Source organism: Sebastes fasciatus, chromosome 3 (genome assembly GCF_043250625.1).
Source record: "Sebastes fasciatus isolate fSebFas1 chromosome 3, fSebFas1.pri, whole genome shotgun sequence".
NCBI lineage: Eukaryota > Metazoa > Chordata > Actinopteri > Perciformes > Sebastidae > Sebastes > Sebastes fasciatus.
The window spans coordinates 41741182-41761218 of record NC_133797.1 but is presented as its reverse complement, the minus strand read 5'-3'; the positions used below and the strand labels follow the sequence as shown (position 1 = coordinate 41761218).

At 42.2% G+C, this 20037-nt stretch overlaps 2 protein-coding genes across 3 annotated transcripts in view; one reads left to right on the top strand and one right to left on the bottom strand.

Moving 5' to 3' along the window:
- ccsapa (centriole, cilia and spindle-associated protein a) overlaps nucleotides 1-20037 on the bottom strand; it is a 157368-nt gene that overhangs the window by 48736 nt on the left and 88595 nt on the right. The gene's annotated exons all lie outside the window — the stretch shown is intronic.
- npepps (aminopeptidase puromycin sensitive) overlaps nucleotides 1-20037 on the top strand; it is a 31233-nt gene that overhangs the window by 7563 nt on the left and 3633 nt on the right. The window contains exons 5-21 of the mRNA XM_074631211.1: nucleotides 2235-2342; nucleotides 5104-5304; nucleotides 5534-5630; nucleotides 5715-5748; nucleotides 6245-6359; nucleotides 7774-7938; nucleotides 8048-8152; nucleotides 8236-8296; nucleotides 8378-8487; nucleotides 8679-8742; nucleotides 11947-12086; nucleotides 14677-14811; nucleotides 15700-15919; nucleotides 17364-17506; nucleotides 18114-18170; nucleotides 18281-18388; nucleotides 19001-19156. Coding sequence (XP_074487312.1) covers nucleotides 2235-2342; nucleotides 5104-5304; nucleotides 5534-5630; nucleotides 5715-5748; nucleotides 6245-6359; nucleotides 7774-7938; nucleotides 8048-8152; nucleotides 8236-8296; nucleotides 8378-8487; nucleotides 8679-8742; nucleotides 11947-12086; nucleotides 14677-14811; nucleotides 15700-15919; nucleotides 17364-17506; nucleotides 18114-18170; nucleotides 18281-18388; nucleotides 19001-19156 — 2019 coding nt within the window. The remainder of the gene's footprint in view (nucleotides 1-2234; nucleotides 2343-5103; nucleotides 5305-5533; nucleotides 5631-5714; nucleotides 5749-6244; nucleotides 6360-7773; nucleotides 7939-8047; nucleotides 8153-8235; nucleotides 8297-8377; nucleotides 8488-8678; nucleotides 8743-11946; nucleotides 12087-14676; nucleotides 14812-15699; nucleotides 15920-17363; nucleotides 17507-18113; nucleotides 18171-18280; nucleotides 18389-19000; nucleotides 19157-20037) is intronic.

Below are 20037 nucleotides of genomic sequence, written 5' to 3'. Positions count from 1 at the left end.
TTCATCATGTGTATGCTTGTTGAACAGGTGTAATAACGTATCCTGGTTTTACACTTTCATAGTTTTATTGCACTTACTGACAATAACGAGCGTAGCTGACATTAACTCGTCTCCACCGCGGCCGTTCTGATCAGCTGTTCACTGACTTCTCTGTGTGTGTTGATGTGTGTAGAGCTCCGACACAGAGCAGGAAGAGGCTGCAGCGTGATGATAAATACTACAGTCTTTAACCCCGTTTAATAACTGGTTTCAGTAACCATCCATAAATAAAATGATTTATCTTTATTCAGCGCGTTTCAGACAACCTTTTGCGATGTGTTTATCGCGCATGTTCATATCGCGATGACGATGAAAATCCGATTTATGGGTCAGGCCTAGGCTGCACTACTACCGAAAATTAATCGCGATCACGCGATTATCTCGCGATTTTGGCTTCCCGCAATTAATTTAACATGATCGACTGCGATATTGTCGTTTAAAATGTTCCGCTCATAGAAAACTGCATAAATGAAGCGCTTCCTAAACTAACAGCTGGGGATGAACCGTCGATCAGCAGCCGATCGAAGCCGGCCGGTGATCAGCCGTCTCGTATATCCGAAACCTGAATAAATCCAGTTGTTTGAAGGAGATGTTTTCACAGCGATATAAAATGTTTCACTTCCTAACACTAGCTCTAAACAGATTATAATACAGGCCAAGATTTGTTTTAATCAAAGCAAATATTTAAATAACAAAACAATCTTATATTTCCTAATTGAGAGTTTTTATGCAAATAACCACTATAGATAATACAATAACCAAGTAAAAGGAGAACATTGAGAGTTTTTGACGGTTGCACGACATGGAAGTGAAAGCAGCGCTCTGTTTATTAAAATGTGAAATTACATTAAAACTATTTTCAAATCTATGAATAATCGTAATAAATGATCTAATCATCGAACAAAAAAATCGTGATTATCATTTTGGACATAATCGTGCTGCCTTAACCCCAGTGTGCGCCAACGGGAGGATGAAGTTATGACAGAGGGTCACGTGCATGTTCACTAATATGTACGTCTTGGTGAGAGAATGGGTGAGTTTAAAAGTGAAACTAAAACCAAAACAATTGTAGTTACTTACTCATTTGAGAGAATCCAGATGGAGCTCTCAGCAGCTCTCAGGTCGCGGCTTCACACACACAAACATCATGTATTGAACTGTTTAACAGACTGGTTACGCCTCATACCGATGAGCTACTGTATATTATTGTTGGAGCAAGGTAGTTGCTGAATGGTTTAGTTTTCAGAACACATTCAGACTGAGGGGTTGGGCTGTCCGCCAAACGTATGTTTCATTAATCTGAGAAATGTTTTTGGCAGAATGAAATACTTGTCAAATCAAAAGTGCTGCTCACACAGCAGAATGACCCTGAAAGGACAAATGTAAGTGAAAATAGCAGAAGTCTTTAGGTTGACATGTAATGTGAAAGCTGTTGAACCCATAACCATCAAAAAAATAGGTCTTATAGTATGTATAAAACACAACAGTCAGTCTATAAATGAGGTGGTTACTTCCCCTTTCTGGCTCTATATATCCACTTTATTTTTTATCATATTCACAACAACTACAGAGAAGCAGAGTTGGATCTCAGACTCCCTCCATCAGTGCTCATTAAATATGTATAAAAAGAAAAAAACACGCAAGAACAAAATGAGAATCTAAGACATAAAATAGTGCAGAAGTTAAAATATAGGGATGAAATATAATGTATTTAAAATATAAAATAATATATTATTTGTGGTGACAGTGAGTAAATGTGAATGTCGTGTTTTTATAATTTCTAAATAAATGTTTTAACGCCAGAATCGATATATTTGCTTCATCTGAGTCTATGTGGAGGTAGAAGGAAGTTACAGCTTTTATTGTGGTAGTCTGACGTCATATCCGTTCCGTATCCGTCATCCAAAACAAACCTCAGAAAGTCTAAACCGTTGGAGGGTCAGCGTGGATACGACCTGCACCCCCACATGTTAAATCCAGCGTGGTAAACACTACACATCCAGTAAAGGATGGAAACACTTTGGGTTTCTCAAATGAAGCAGATTTATCGATTCTAGCATTAAAAAAGAAACAGATTTCAGAATTGAACTGCTGTCCTCCTCAGGTGGATCTGAAGTTCTGAACCTGGTCTGGACCCGTCTGTATCTGAACGCTCTGGGTCTCATCAGTTTGTGTCCTCTCTCTCTCTCCTCCAGGCCACGGACGCTCGCAGAGCTTTCCCCTGTTGGGATGAGCCAGCTATCAAAGCCACCTTTGACATCGCTCTGATAGTTCCCAAGGACCGAGTCGCCTTGTCAAATATGGTACGTGTCATGTGTCCCCCCCCCCATCCCCCTCCCTCTCTGAGGAACTCCAGAGCCCCGACGGCCCGACTCACTTTCTGCTGCCAACTTTCTGTTATGTGTGTTTGTGTGTTTCCCCTCTTTCTCTTCCCTCTTTTCTTTCTCTTCCCTCTCTTCTTTCTCTTTCTCTTCCCTCTTCCCTCTCTTCCCTCTCTTTTCTCTTGGTAGCTTACATAACAGCATAACAACATAACAGAGGGCAGACAGTCGCTGCATATTTTACCTCTGGCTGATGTCGTGTTTAACCACGCGTGAAATGAAACTACTGTACATGTACTATGCAGGTTTTTATCATTGTCTTCTCATACAATACTAGTAGTACAACCTCATACTATACTAGTAGTACAACATCATACTGTACTAGTAGTACAACCTCATACTATACTAGTAGTACAACCTCATACTATACTAGTAGTACAACATCATACTATACTAGTAGTACAACATCATACTGTACTTGTAGTACAACATCATACTGTACTTGTAGTACAACCTCATACTATACTAGTGCATCAGAAAACCTCATCTGGCTCAGATTACTCCCACCACCACCCTTCCAGGCTAACGCCGCTCATCCCGGTGGTGACGATGAAGCTAAATTTGGGTCTTTTCTGATGACTGACCGAATATGAATGAGTGTGTTTTGATGTCCAATCCTGTTGTCAGTGTCAGGACGACAACAACATCTCATTATGGAAGACACATTACCAAATATTACAGACCAATAACCCTGGATAAAGACCGATTACAGAGCGTCATGCACGGGGCTGAAGTGATTTTGGCCCTGCACAGATTGATGCCGGTCCAGCTCTTGACCTTTTGTGTCCACATACCTGCTGAATTTATTTTCCCAGCAAGTCTACTGTGACCTTTTTAAAGTCCAGTGTAAAACAATAGTGCATGGAGCTGGACTGTGTACAGAATGATGCTGCTTAGTGGACACTGTGTGGTAACATGAGGATTCACACATTGGTACAGATGATCTACTACTACTGAGAGAACTAGTGGACATTAATGTCAACATTGAGCCAAACTAACAGTCAATGTATCTCCTAACAGTATTGTGTGTGAATCAAAGCCTGATATATCTTCTTCCTCTGGGCCATAGAGCTGTCCAAAAGCTATTAACCCTCTGAGACCCACAATAGAGCCGTTCTAGTCGTCTTTAGGGGGACCAGGGGGTCTTTAGGGGGTCCAGGGGGTCTTTAGGGGGACCAGGGGGTCTTTAGGGACAGAACTTAATGCAAAGTTCTGAACATTCTATCAGATACAAACTGCACAAAGTTTATTCTGATAAGGAATGTTGTTGTTGTTGTTGTTGTTCGTCATGTAATATATTATTGTAAAGCTCTTTTTGTGCTCTTCATGCTGGAACTATCCACGTGCACATCAGAACAATATGAAGTTAGTTATAAAGGCATTTTGCAGTGCCATTCAGAATTTGCCCCGTTGCAGCATTAGAGGTCAAAGGTCAAATTCTCTTGACCTCAGTGTCATGACAATGTGACCGATGGATAGATTATAGTTTTAAGCTTTACAACAATATATGTTGTAAAGCTTATATTTTAAGCGCCCCCCCCCCCCCCCCCCCCCCCCCCCGCTCTGGGGGGGGGGGGGGGGTCAAGTTCTTCTAGTTATTAATCAGTAATAAACATGAATGGACATGAGCGGTTGTGCGGCGGTGTGGAGTGTCACTAACGGCCCATTGACTGCACGCCGATTAACGTATTTTGTTCCCTCATGATTGGGTTGTACAGCTCGGTTATGTGATTGGCCACCGCAGCGTGACGTCGGGCTGCGTTTCTCTGAAACTAGGGATGTGACGGTGAAGAAATTTTCCCTCCGGTTAATAAACTTGTGACGACACCGGTGTTACCGATTACTCCGGACAGTTTACAAGAAAAGAAGACGCTCAATATGTGTATCGCTCTGACTCTGATCTTTACCGTCGGGCGGCGGTGTGTCTAGTCTCTTCAGTAGAGCTTTCACTGCGAGGCCGCAGGTTTCTACCTTGAGCCGCTCCGCAGCACACACCGGCTGTGACCGCTCCGTCCTCCTCGTGGCGATTGCCTCATTAATGTTATGGTTCCCTTATAGCCTCGGGCAGCCCAAACACCCCCCCCTGTTCTAAATGAATGAGAGGACTTCCTTTTTCACCATCCCGCTGGATCTGGTGTGAATGCAGCCTGACACATTGTTGGTTTTGGCCCTTTCATGAGAGAAATGTACCTTTTGAATTTGATGATTCCAGATGTCTAATGATTGTGGTGACCTGCTGATCGTTGTTCTCGCACCACCACTGGGTCATTTTCATTTGTACAAAAGAAACATGAGAAGCTGCTGGGAACAACGTCGTTGATGTTGTCTAAGTAGATTCATGCTCTGCAGAGGATGAATCACTGTGACCTTAATGACCTTAATGACCTCTAGCATCACATCCAGACAGACTTGACAGTTTTATTCCCGCCAGCTCTTGAAATGGTGAAATAATCTGTACATCGTTTGTTCTAGCAGACATACCACTCACGATGTTTTAATAAATATTTCAGCCTTTAGCAGCTGCCGGCGGGGCTTTAGACTTTTAGTCTGTTTGCATTATTTAATCTCATTCTTTGCCCGAAAGAGAATAATTCTAAAGCAATCAGAAGCTTTTCCTGCTGCTATAAAAAGTCCTGTTTTTTTATATTTAGTTGTCAGTAATCTGTTTCTCCCTTTTCTCCAGAATGTCATCGATCGAAAGCCATATCCGGAGGATGAAAACCTGGTGGAAGTGAAGTTTGCCACCACGCCCATCATGTCTACGTACCTCGTAGCTTTTGTGATCGGTGAATACGACTTCGTGGAGAGCCAATCGTCAGACGGTATAACGGTGCGCGTCTACACGCCCGTCGGGAAGTCGGAACAAGGGAAATTTGCGCTGGAGGTGAGAAGCAAGAGAATATTTCCAGACAGTGGTTTCACTTGATGGTTTCACCTTTTTAAGAGTTCTACCAACACGACTGGAGATGTAGAGAAATACACGGCGGACATATTTACCAGCGTGTGATGGTAGATTCCCTCCTGAAGAGTTGAGCCTGTGTGATCCTTCGTGTCTCCTTTAGAAGAGGACACTGTCTTTAGATTAGATTACATTCTGTTTTTGTTTCCTGCAGGTTGCGACTAAGACCTTACCTTTCTACAAAGACTACTTCAGTGTTCCTTATCCGTTGCCTAAAATCGATCTCATAGCTATCGCTGATTTTGCTGCTGGTGAGTAGTCATCAGTTCTTCGTTCAGTCATTTGAGACGTTTCCACTGAACATGTTGAAACTGGTTCTGCTTCCTCCCTCTCAGGTGCCATGGAGAACTGGGGCCTTGTTACCTACAGGTGAGCTTCAGCTGCTCTTTAAAACATCATCAACACTTTGAATTAAAAGTTGAGTTGAACTGAAAGTTTTCAGGAGTTCTGAAGTGATACATTAATAATAATGAATAATCATGTAATACCGGCTTATTGACAATAAAGTCAAATGTGTCATTAGACCCAGAATGTCATCTGTAGATGAAGATAGTTAAGATATTAATCTTTGATGGAGTAATACAACTATTTGAGTGCCTGTTTGACAGCAGTCTTTCTAACTGTAGTAGAGCTAAAGATCAGCTGAGTCATCGATTAGTCGACAGAAAGCTAACGGACAACAATTCTGATAAATTATTAATTGTTTAAGTTAACATCCCAAAGCTCAAAGATGAGAGTTTTCTGTTTTTATATCATAGTAAATTTTATATTTGGATCTGTTCGGCGTCGACCTTCGGCGTCGACCTTCAGCCCGTCTCTGTGTTCAGCTCCTCTCTCTTGTTGTTGTTGTTGTTGTTGTTTCCAGGGAGACGGCACTGCTAATCGACCCCAAGAACTCCTGTTCGTCCTCCAGGCAGTGGGTGGCGCTGGTGGTCGGACACGAACTCGCCCACCAGTGGTTCGGAAACTTGGTCACCATGGTAACCAGCCACAATCCTCCATCAGCTCTTTGTAACTGAAAACAATTCCAGACATCTTTTATAATAACCATCATTTATAAACAGTAAATGAATAGTTAGTTAGACTTAGTTAATAGTTATTTTACTGTTAATAAACAATGAAATGATAATTAATAATGTTTACTAATAAAATAAATGTAATAATTAGTTTATAAATGATATATTGTATCATAGCTGATAGGAGACGATTACGTTAGTAAACTATTTATTATCAGTTTATTGCTGCACACATTACAACATTTAATTCACTATATTAAGTATTTGTTAATGATTACCAAATTATTTGCTAAACTTTTAAGAAATCATTTGTAAAACATCTTTAAACATAGACAGATGGACCAGAAACCAATTATTAACCATTGATAAACTATTAAATATCTATCTAAATATTGTTTATAGATGCTTTATAAAGTATTTATTAACCATTTAACACGTTCTTATAATCGTCAGTTACAACTTTATAATCCAAATAGTGTTTATAGACGGTTTATAAACCGGTTATTAACCTTTAACTAAGGGTCACAAATATCTGTAATGTTTAGAGATGTTTTACAAACAATTTCTTAAGATTTCTAAGGTTTAGAAATAATATCTTTATCATTAACAAATACTTCTTATTTATATAGTATATATATTATGTATGTATGTGTAGATATATAATATTCATTATTCATCAGCCATGTAAACAGCTGAGTAGGAATATTGTCTTTTAAGGGCAAAACCAGAATATTGAGTGCATCAGCAGCTCCTGTTGTTCTGTGTCTGTTCTCTGTCTGTTCTCTGTCTGTTCTCTGTCTGTTCTCTGTCTGTTCTGTGTCTGTTCTCTGTCTGTTCTCTGTCTGTTCTCTGTCTGTTCTCTGTCTGTTCTCTGTCTGTTCTCTGTCTGTTCTGTCTGTTCTCTGTCTGTTCTCTGTCTGTTCTGTGTCTGTTCTGTGTCTGTTCTCTGTCTGTTCTCTGTCTGTTCTCTGTCTGTTCTGTCTGTTCTCTGTCTGTTCTCTGTCTGTTCTCTGTCTGTTCTGTGTCTGTTCTCTGTCTGTTCTCTGTCTGTTCTGTCTGTTCTCTGTCTGTTCTCTGTCTGTTCTGTGTCTGTTCTCTGTCTGTTCTGTCTGTTCTCTGTCTGTTCTCTGTCTGTTCTGTGTCTGTTCTCTGTCTGTTCTGTCTGTTCTCTGTCTGTTCTGTGTCAGACACTCCTTGCTTTTAGTGGAATATCGAACCTCCAGTAAAAGTGTTTATTATTTATAACAACCTAATGTTCCCTGTTATCCTTCAGACAGTTCTGTAATGAGTGTGATTGAACTCAGAGTGAGTGATGGTGTTTGTAATGTAGGAGATGATCATCCTCTGTGTGTGTGTGTGTGTGTGTGTGTGTCTGCAGGAATGGTGGACCCATCTGTGGCTTAATGAAGGCTTTGCATCCTGGATCGAGTACCTGTGCGTGGACCACTGCTTCCCAGAGTACGACATCTGGACCCAGTTTGTCTCGGCCGACTACACCCGCGCTCTGGACCTGGACGCGCTGGACAGCAGCCATCCCATCGAGGTGAGCTGTGGACGGATTCATTCACTCTATACAGCTGTTGGTTCATATACTGAAAGTTGCCATCAGACTCTTTAACACCTGATTTCTGTCTCCGTGTTCTCGGCTCCAGGTGAACGTGGGTCATCCGTCAGAGGTCGATGAAATCTTCGACGCCATCTCCTACAGCAAAGGAGCGTCTGTGATCCGCATGTTGCACCACTACACAGGAGACGAGGTTGGTTGTCTCAACACTCGTCAGTATCGTGTCCATATTTCTGTATCATTCATTGAGGTTCACCTCTCACTCCGTCTCTGTAGGACTTTAGGAAAGGAATGAACGCCTATCTTTTGAAGTTCCAACATAAGAATGCTTCGACAGGTGAGAACACGTTTTCCTCAAAGATGAAACTGTTAATCGATTGATTTCCTGGTTTCCTAACCCTCCGCCTGTCTTCCACAGAGGACCTATGGGACTGTCTGGAACAGGCCAGTGGGAAACCCATCGCTGCAGTGATGAGCTCGTGGACCAAGCAGATGGGCTTCCCCATAATAGTAGTGGAGCAGGAGCAGGTGAGCTTCACTGGACACCAGCTGTTTAATCTGCCACGACGTCCAGCGCTTTAAATCAAACATCAGACATTCTGTCCACTGACTGAGCTGCTGTTTGTTACCCATCAACCTTATTAATACTTACTAAACAGCAGCAGTGACGACGTGGTTCTGTGTGTCGTTTCTCACATTTACATGATGATTATTTATAGCAAGGTGACGACCGCATCCTCAAGCTATGTCAGAAGAAGTTCTGTGCCAGTGGACCACATAATGGTGAGTATTTCGCCGTCAAGTCGTGTGTTTAAAGGTCCCATATTGTAAAAAGTGAGATTGTCATGTCTTTTACATTATAAAGCAGGTTTAAGTGCTTTATATAAATACTGTTAAACTATCAAAACGTTCAATATACGGAGAAATACACACACGCCGTATTCAGAAACTGTGCGTTTGAAACAAGCCGTCAGGATTTCTGTCCATTTGTGATGTCACAAATATACAATATATAGACCTTTACATGGTTTTAAACATAAACATTCTAAATGTGTCCCAGTTTATTTCCTGTTGCAGTGTATGTGAATAATATTAGCTGACAGGAAGTAAACATGGACCCAAACTGTTGCCTAGAACGCGATTCCATTCACTAAAACGGAGCGTTTCAGGCAGAAAGGTAAATACAGGTTTATTCAGACAGACAGTATGAGGAAAATAATATCTAGTAGAAACACAAAATACAAGTATGAACCTGAAAATGAGCACAATATGGGACCTTTAAGAGTTAATATGTGTATCGATATCGATTGTGTATTTGGACTGTACCTAATACTTCGAAGCTTAACTCATAATGTTGACGATTTGAATGCTGCGCAGCTTTTTTATTTATTGTGTTTAAAGCCGGTATTTCTTTAGTGTCAGATAAAGATCAGACTCCACTAATATTATTATTGCTGTTATACTATTAGTAGAATTAGATTCCAGCGGTGGCTGCGTTTGATTGTTTCCGACTTGTGTGATCCAAACATTTCCACTAACTCCAGAGAAGTCCTAAAGAGAGATGTAATCATTTCCAAAATTCACAACATGTTTTTATCTAATGAAATATTCTGTTTAAATCTATATTTGTTGGCGTTTAGCCTTTCAAAAACAACATTTTCGGGCGCCTGGGTTAGCTCAGTTGGTAGAGCGGGCGTCCATGTATCAAGGCTTGGTCCTGACCGCGGCGGCCCGGGTTCGAATCCGGCTTGTGGCCCTTTCCGCATCCACTCTCTCTCCCCCCTTTCCAAGACTCTATCCACTGTCCTCTCAATAAAAATGTAAAAATGCCCCCAAAAAAATAACATTTTCCCTGAGGTCAAAAACTGTTTTGCTCTCCTGCTCACTGCACAGTAATAGAGGCCGAACTGACGAGTTATGGTCATTAAAGGAAGTTGATTTTTAATTAAAAAAAAAAAAAAAGAGTAACTCATTTAATCTGATGAATGAATGAATGAATGAATGAATGATAACCGCTCCCTCATGGCATTATTCAGACACGTTAACCAGCAACAAAACAAAACATTTCGGCATGGTAGACCGCCATCATCTAACAGCACATTACACCAGTATCACCCAAACATCAAGTTAAACATCATCCAGACTAGTGATGCTCATTTTGAAAAATATTCTTAACCGATAACCGACCCTCGTTAACCGATTATTAACCGTTGACCGACAAGAATTGTGCCTCGTACCAGCTGCAGGAGCACAACAGATATCAGTTGACGGGAGTCACCAGTTCAGCGTCCGGGAGCGTTAACGTAGCAGCTACGATGCTGCGTTCACCGTCTCCAGTTCAGCGTCCGGGAGCATTAACGTAGCAGCTACGATGCTGCGTTCACTGTCTCCAGTTCACCGTCCGGGAGCGTTAACGTAGCAGCTACGATGCTGCGTTCACTGTCTCCAGTTCACCGTCCGGGAGCGTTAACTTAGCAGCTACGATGCTGCGTTCACTGTCTCCAGTTCAGCGTCCGGGAGCGTTAACGTAGCAGCTACGATGCTACGTTCACTGTCTCCAGTTCACCGTCCGGGAGCGTTAACGTAGCAGCTACGATGCTGCGTTCACTGTCTCCAGTTCACCGTCCGGGAGCGTTAACTTAGCAGCTACGATGCTGCGTTCACTGTCTCCAGTTCAGCGTCCGGGAGCGTTAACGTAGCAGCTACGATGCTACGTTCACTGTCTCCAGTTCACCGTCCGGGAGCGTTAACGTAGCAGCTACGATGCTGCGTTCACTGTCTCCAGTTCACCGTCCGGGAGCGTTAACTTAGCAGCTACGATGCTGCGTTCACTGTCTCCAGTTCAGCGTCCGGGAGCGTTAACGTAGCAGCTACGATGCTGCGTTCACTGTCTCCAGTTCACCGTCCGGGAGCGTTAACTTAGCAGCTACGATGCTGCGTTCACTGTCTCCAGTTCACCGTCCGGGAGCGTTAACGTAGCAGCTACGATGCTGCACACGTAGTCTGCGTAACTTTAACGAGTGTCCAACAGACCGTGTGTGTGTGTTGGTGGTGAGTGTGAGGTTGTTGGTGGCGTTCTAGCTGTGATCGTAGGTGTAGCAGTGTGTGGACAGTTTATTTGTCGGTGAATAAATGTTATGAAACTACAACTCCTCCGCTCCGCTCAAGCGAGCCGGAGAGACCGGAGCCGACTTCCTGCATCCTGCAACTCCGGCTCCGCCTCTTAAGGTGGACTGTTAAGGTGGACCAGCTTTTCTCCTTAAAGTGACGAGCCGCTCCTCTGAGCCGCTCAGCTTTTGAGTTAATCATTAACATTTCTTTTAACTGTTTTAAACGATAGCGTTAATCGGTTAAAATGCTTAATGTCGGTTAACGGTTAAACGGTTAGTTACTATTCCAGACATAATCGCACACGTGAACTTCGTGAAAGCGTGAATAAAAGGTATCAGAGTGAGTCTGAGGAGTTTATCTATCGGTTACTTCTCTCCTCCTGTCTCGTGCTTTAGAAAGATATTCAACTAAGGTTCCAGTCTTCATCAAATCTGAACCAGGAACATGAACTTTTTTATAATATTTGTCGTAAATGATGATACAAAGGACAAAATAAAACCTCGTTTAGTTCACAACAGTCTTTGGTCTTCAGCGCCACCTCTTCTTGTATCTTCCTGTTTCAACATCTGGTGGTAATATACCACATCTGAACTGTGCACATGGTGACCTCTGACCTTATGTTACTCTATGTATATATTATATTATAAATACTATTCTATACCTTGCTGACTTCTAATTACGCACTGTGTCCCTTCAGCCTTTAGTACCGTTGTTTTTACATGCTCTTGTATAGTTTAATGTACCTCCTATTATTTATTATTAGTTTGTATTTCCTCTCTGGGGATCAATAAGGGTTCATATTATCTGATATCATGTTTTGCCTGATATGTAGCCGTCGTAGCTTCTCATTGGCTGCCTTCCGTGTGTGTTGGACAGGTGAGGACTGCCCCAGCTGGATGGTCCCCATTAGTATTTGTACCAGCGAGGACCCCAAATGCACCAAGCTCAAGGTTCTGCTGGACAGACCCGAGACCACCATCACGCTGAACGGCGTCGCCCCGGACCAGTGGATCAAGGTGAGGTCCAACGCCGGCCGTTCGTGTTCCAGGTTACCTCGGATCTTTAGATCACTACTTTATCAATCTGAGTTTTTGAATCAGGAATGTTCTGATCCAACTCTTTATGTCTCTGTGTTTTTTTCGGGTTGTCTGTCCGTCCATCCGTACATACATCCGGTCCATTCTCATGAACGCGATATCTCAGGAACACCTTGGGGGAATTAGGGACGCACATATTGGACTTTTTCAGTCCCGATGCCGATGCGATACCTGGGCTTTGGGTATCGGCTGATACCAAGTACTGATCAGATACTAGTTAATGAGCTGTTTGCCTCACTACGTGGAAGTCAAGACAACAAGAGGCTGGACTTAAACATCGCTTTCTTAAATGGACTGTTTGTAAGAATCATAATGTGTTGTTAACAGCTTCACCTGTGTCCGTTAAGTCAACTAAAGTCAGCGTCCTGTTGCTGGCGCTTGTGCTCGCTCTACATAGACATGAAGGAGCATCGCTCAACACAGTGAGGAGACACACGTCAGCTAAAAGCACAATATCACTCTATATTTCAGCTGCTTGGCAGTAATGTTAGCTGACCAGACCAAGGTCTCTCCATGAATCAATGCTGATCCTAGTGTTGGCTTTTCCCGCCTCAGCCTCCCGACCGCGGCCGGAGGGAACGGGGGAGACGTCGGAGTTTTGGTCATCCTGTTATCCTGTTATCATGTTACTGGACTAGTTTATTACCCCCCTGAGGATCTAGAACACCAACAACAGCCATTAGAAGGTCTAAATCAACATTTCTATTCAATACCTGAGACAAAGTTTGAAACATACTTACAAACCAGAACGCTTCTGAGGCCAACATCTGGTCCCGTTACTCCAGATTCTACATGTGAATATGTGTTTATAGAGATCATGCTAATAACCAGTCTGGTGGATCAGGTGGATGCGTCTCTAACTGTAGTTAATACGAGTGAGCATGAAATGCTTTGTTTATAATCAGTGAAAATGAAGGTTAGATGTGTAAGTGTTTGAATCATTTAAGAACCCTTTCAGTGGAATATTCATGTTTTGAATTATACAACATCTTTGTTGCACCGTGCCGTCGTCGTGTGTCTCTACAAGTCTGAAAATGTCCCGTAAGTACAAACGAGTAAAACTTTAAGCTGAGACAGTCAAATATAAACATTCGTCTTCCATCCAGAATGAAGTTAAACTTTGACCAAACGGGATCCGGCTCCCCGTCTCCAGATGAGTTAATGAGTCAGGAGAGAATCTCTGTCTTCATGTGAAAGTGAAAAGTTCAAACGGAGTTAACAGACGAGGACTTCCTGTCTGTCAGTCGGGAGGAAGAGCGAGAGAGGAAGTAGTCATCAGACTCACCCTCACTTCTTCTGTCTACTAACAAAGAAACAGTTTAGTCTGTTATATCATGTCATCTTTTATTCTGCTGTTCTGGGAGTGTAAATGAATGTTTGGTCTCTCGTGGCTGTTGATGATGTTTCCGTCTGAATGAAGAAGTGAAGGAAGGACTGAAGATGTTTGAGGCTTCATCATACAGCCGATACTGATCTGTAAATATCGACTCGTTCCACGTTCATGTTACCGACTGCAGTTTAGACCCGGGTCAGCAACCTTTACTATCAAAACATCTGTCTGGAGCCACAAAACATGTGATCATCGTGATGAAGGTAACACAGTTTATAGTGTAAGTATATAGTATATCAGTCTAATGCAGTGAGGGCCAAAGAGACAATGTACTACGGAGTATTAGGGCCACATTGAGGGAAAACACATCTGAGATTTACAGAATAAAGTCAGAATATTACGAGAATAAAGTCATAACTTTACGAGAGAGAAAAAATAACACGTAAAATATAATATTTATAATATTTATAATTTTATTCTCATGACTTTTTTCTTTTAAACTTCTGACTTTATTATCTGAATATTACAACTTTTTTCTCGTAAACCTATGACTTAATTCTCGTAATATTATGACTTTATTCTCGAAATCTCCGATTATTTTTTTCCCCTCAATGTGGCCCTAAGACTCCGTCGTACCATAGACCTACAACAATGATCAATACAAATTAAAATGTAAACAAAAAACAGTTATTCATTTCCATGTTGATAAATCCAAAGGGAGCCGCTGGAGAGGAGCTGAAGAGACGCAGGTTGCTGACCTCTGGTTTAGACGGAGCTCCTGAGGCGATGCTACTTTCACATTATGCTAGCTTTCCAACATCGTCCACCCGATCTTTAACTGTGACTTTGAACTTCTGCAACATTCACTACTGCTGTCAGGATATAGTGACCGTTTAATATAAATAACTTATATTAATTTGCTCCAGTCTGCCTCCTGCAGCTTTAACAGACTCCAGTCGTCTCTGTGCTGATGTCGGAGCAGCGTTATCAGTGTTTGGGGAACTTTTGCCACCACAACAAGCCTTTTGTTGTCTAAACCCTGGAGCATTAGCATTAGGATGATGCTGCTGTTTCCCTCCCTTTAAGCTCATCCATGATGCTGGATAAGAGCACTCAGTCTGAGAGGAATAATAATAATAACCGGTGGCGCTGACCCAGATGTGTCCCTGCTGTTTACAGATCAACCCCGGCACCGTGGGCTTCTACCGCATCCAGTACAGCTCGTCCATGCTGGAGAGTCTGCTGCCGGGCGTCAGAGACCTCAGCCTGCAGCCGGTGGACCGACTGGGCCTGCAGAACGACCTGTTCTCCCTGGTGATGCTCACGCACACGCATGCACACACACGCTCACACGCACACACACACACACACACACACACACTTCCCTTCCAGTGTAAACAAAGACACGGAGCAGAGTAGAGGAGGGCAGGAAGTCTGAAACAGGGAGAGTGAGAGATGGAGGCCGAGTGGTTGTACAGGGTGTCATTCAAAGCTTCTGTCGAGCTTTTCAAACGAGGACTTTAATTTCTTTCGTCATATTTTATGACGTCATCCCCCTAACAAAATACCAAAACAATAATCCTCAATTTGAATATACTGAAGTGATTCATTATACATTAATACATTAATCAACGTATCAGCAATACGCATCGATATAAATAAGCACAACAGCTACATTTTATCCGATTTAATATCATCAAATGACTGTTTTTATGAACGGAGTCTGGTGGCTTTGAAGAGAGCAATTTAACCGCTTCAGTTCCTCATCAGAAAGGGCTGCATTTTAGCCACATAAAAAAAACTATCAGTTTAAGTGTACGCTATATTTAGAATATTTTCACATATTTACCTCGCCATCAGACGGCCCTTTCTGAACTGAAGCCGTTGAATTGCCGTCTTGTCATGTTACCTCTCAGAACACAGGAGTTGCTGCATCAACAGGTTAGTTTTAGGCCCAATCTGTCACTCATTGTTTTACAGCAGGTGTCTTCATACATGTTTCCACCAATAATTCCATTTCAGGTTGTTGAGCGACGTTTGCTCTGCGGTTGTTTCTCTATAAAACCACAGATTGAGACTTTAAATGAGACACGAGAGGAAACTTAGAAGTCGTTTATCTTCCCTAAAGCTCCAGAGGACTTTATTTATTTTGGAGGATCAGAAAGGGAAGGAAGCCTCTCTGAATGTGTTGTGTGTCTCCAGTCTCGTGCAGGGATGATCAGCACGGTGGAGGTGTTGAAGCTGATGGAGGCGTTCGTCAACGAGCCCAACTACACGGTGTGGAGCGACCTCAGCTGCAACCTGGGAGTGTTGTCCTCGCTGCTGTCCCACACCGACTTCCACGAGGAGATCCAGGAGTTCATCCGGGACCTCTTCACCCCCATCGGCCTGGAGCTGGGCTGGGACTGCAAACCGGGGGAAGGTGAGGAGGAGCTCCTTCTTTAGACCCGAGGAGATTCATTTACCATTTATTGACAGTAGTTTGTTGTTGCTTCTTTTTGTTTTTCGACACCTCGTAAAGTAAGATATGTTCGTCTCGACGCCCGTCATCATTTTATAAGTTTATATATTAAGTTAATATGTTAAGTTGCATAGGAATGAAAAATCTATTTACGTAATGTAATTCACCTTAAAGGGCCGGTCCATCTGCGCTCCTTTACGTTTTTCTCAAACAGAAACGTCCACTCAGCCGTTAGCATAAAGCTGTGACGTACGTTAGCATAGTGAGCTAATCAATAAGGTTCTGAATAATGTGAACGCTAGCGCTAGCTGAGTCAACGCTAGCTGTGATCAGTGATCAGAAATAACTGAAAGGGTTAGTTTGTATTTCTGAAGTGGGGTTGTGTTTACTCCGGCGTTCTGAGAGGTCAAATTACTGTTTCTTTTAATGGAGTCTGGTGGCTTTGAAGAGAGCGATGTAGCTTTCTGACGGCTCGTCGGGAGCAGCAGAGGAACGGATTATAGCCACCTGTAAGAATCAATATCAGTTCAAGTGTACGCTATATTTAGAATATTTTCACTGCTTCACCTCGCCGTCAGACGGCCCTTTGTGACGGGGAACTGAAGCTGTCATATCACCTCTCAGAACAGGGGAGTTGTTCTACGGCTGCATCCATCGGTTAGCTTTAAGGCTGTCTATCGATTCAAATATTGAATCACATGATTGTCCATGATTAATTAGGATTAATCACACATTTTTTAATCTGTTCTAAATGAACCTTAAAGGGAGTATTTAATACTCTTATTAACATGGGAGTGGGAGAATATTGATTTAATAGTGATTATGACTTAAGGCTGCACAGTGAATCCAATATTTATCACGTCTGAGATATTAACGTTTAAAATGTTCTGCTCATAGAAAACTCTGCTGATCAGATCAGATCAAGCGTTTTCCTGAACGAACAGCCACTTTTGGGTATAGATATTATCTACACAGCCAATGTGTTTATGATTAAATTGAGAACATAAATTGTTTATCGAGCCTCTTAATGATGGTAATTTTGCTCTCCAAGTGCTCCAAGTTGAAGCATTTAACTTTAAAATGTAGCTACCAAAAGGGGTAGGGTGAATATTCTTCTGTTTCATATTGCTATATATATATATATATATATATATATATATATATAGCAGAAAAAAATATTGCAATTAACAGGAATGTAGCGCAGCATGGAAGACAAAACAACGCTCTGTTTATTTTAATGTGAAAGTGCAATAAAATGTTAAAATATGTCGCTACAATCAATGAATAATCCTGATAAATAATCGTGATCTCAATATTGATCCAAATAATGGTGCAGCTCTAGCCCTGACCCGTGTCCGTGTTGTGGCGAGACAAAGACGATAACTCGTTGGTGTTTGTCGTGCAGGCCACCTGGACGCCCTGTTGAGAGGTCTGGTTCTGGGGAAGCTGGGGAAGGCGGGACACAAACCCACACTGGAGGAGGCCCGGCGGAGATTCAGGGACCACGCGGAGGGCAAGCAGGACCTGCTCGCAGACCTCCGGAGCCCGGTGAGAACAATACAACACTGACCACCGCGATCCACCAGGGATTTCTGTGATGCTTATTCTTAAAGAACCTTTCACACTCAACATGTGTTGTTTTGTGGTTAGTAAAATAAATATAAATATAATAAACTTTATTTATATCACAAAAACAACACAAAATTTTTTTAAAATTAACAGGAATTACAATTGAAGTGCAAACATTTTTTAATGCAGCTACAAATTGGTCAAAACAAAAAGAAAGTGTTGAACAGCAGTGAGTCGGCTAATACTTGATGTGATGTGACAACATCTGTATAAGATGACACATATCTTTATTAGGGCTGTCAGTCAATTAAATATTATCATTGATTGACAGCTCTAATCTTTACCACTGCCCTGTTTATATAAAGTTATTATCATACCCACCCAAAGTCCACATGGCTCCTCCATCACAGTGTCTAATTATCATTTATTATGGACTGATAAACCTGATAAGACAGCTTGTGTTGGACCATTAATCCCATTAACATCGTGCAGGATGAGTTCTGGAGTCACAAACCACAGTTAGATTATGTTTAATCCTGTAAATGGATCCTATCGGAGCATCGTTCTGACTGTTGTTGTGTTTCAGGTGTATCTAACAGTGCTGAAGCATGGAGACAGCACCACGCTGGACACAATGCTGAAGGTGAGACTGCAGCAGCAACATGTCAGACTGTCACATCAACATGTTCAGAGACACATCTCACTTTATACGTTATCTTTCTTATATATTTGTTTCTTCTTCAACCTTTTCAGCTCCACAAACAAGCCGACATGCAGGAGGAGAAGAATCGTATCGAGCGAGTGCTGGGCGCCATCTCTGCCCCCGACCTCATCCAGAAAGTCCTCAGCTTCGCCCTCTCGGTACACGTTTGACCACGTTTGACCACGTTTGACCACGTTTGACCACGTTTGACCACGTTTGACTACGTTTGACCACGTTTGACTACGTTTGACCACGTTTGATCACGTTTGACTACGTTTGACCACGTTTGACTACGTTTGACCACGTTTGACTACGTTTGACCACGTTTGACTACGTTTGACCATGTTTGACTACGTTTGACCACGTTTGACTACGTTTGACCACGTTTGACTACGTTTGACCACGTTTGACCACGTTTGACTACGTTTGACTACGTTTGACTACGTTTGACCACGTTTGACTACGTTTGACCACGTTTGACCACGTTTGACTGCATGATGCAGAGTTTAGTTTCTTTGTCTGACGGAGGAACCAGCATTCTTCTAAAGGAGGAAACCCTGACCCAGTTTCTGTTTTAATGTGTTTGGACTTTGAGTTGGTTTATGGTCCAGAGCTGTTTCCTGGCTTAATGATTACACTGTAAAAAATGATAAAGCACCAACTACAACAGGACAGCAAGTTTAGTTTAGAGAATGAGTTTAAAAACAGTGAGATGCAGACGGAACAAACCTGACCTCGGCTAACCTCTCTGTGGGTCTTGTCACCGACAGGAAGACGTGCGTCCCCAGGACACGGTGTCAGTAATCGGGGGCGTGGCAGGGAGCAGTAAACAAGGCCGGAAAGCTGCCTGGAAGTTTGTGAAGGACAACTGGGAGGAGCTTTACAACCGCTACCAGGGCGGCTTCCTCATATCACGGCTCATCAAGGTAAAAACAAACCGCTGCTGCTGCTGCTTCATGAGGTCATCGGTGTAAGATTAACCCTCTGAGACCCACAATAGAGCTGTCTTTAGGGGGTCCAGGGGGTCTTTAGGGGGGTCCAGGGGGTCTCTAGGGGGAGAGAGCAGGTCAACAGTAGATGTCACATAGAAGTGGTGAACATCATCTAAAAGCTGGAACCTGAAGATGTTAAAGTGTATAAGTGTTTAGAACATGATGATAGAAGTATCTGATGGTCATCTCCATGCTCTATTATGTCTCATAAGTTGTTGCAGCAATTTCTGGGTTGATATCGTTTGTTTCACAGATTTGGTGCTAAATTTAACCATTTTTTTACCCCTGGAGAATTGATAAAAATGATCAATGATTGATATCATCTTCACAGTGAGACCCAGTTTATGGACTTCAACACTGTTTAGGGACCCCAGGACAAATATAATAAGATAAATGCCTCATTCGTATATTCAAACAAACATTTTCAGAAAACTTGTAATACAAAGAATTGTTGTTGCTGTTATTGTTGTTGATGATGATGTTGTTATTGTGGATGTTGTTGTTGTTATTGTGGATGTTGTTGTTGTTATTGTGGATGTTGTTGTTGTTATTGTGGATGATGTTGTTGTTGTTATTGTGGATGTTGTTGTTGTTATTGTGGATGTTGTTGTTATTGTGGATGTTGTTATTGTGGATGTTGTTGTTGTGGATGTTGTTATTGTGGATGTTGTTGTTATTGTGGATGTTGTTATTGTGGATGTTGTTGTTATTGTGGATGTTGTTGTTATTGTGGATGTTGTTGTTATTGTGGATGTTATTGTGGATGTTATTGTGGATGTTGTTGTTGTTGTGGATGTTGTTATTGTGGATGTTGT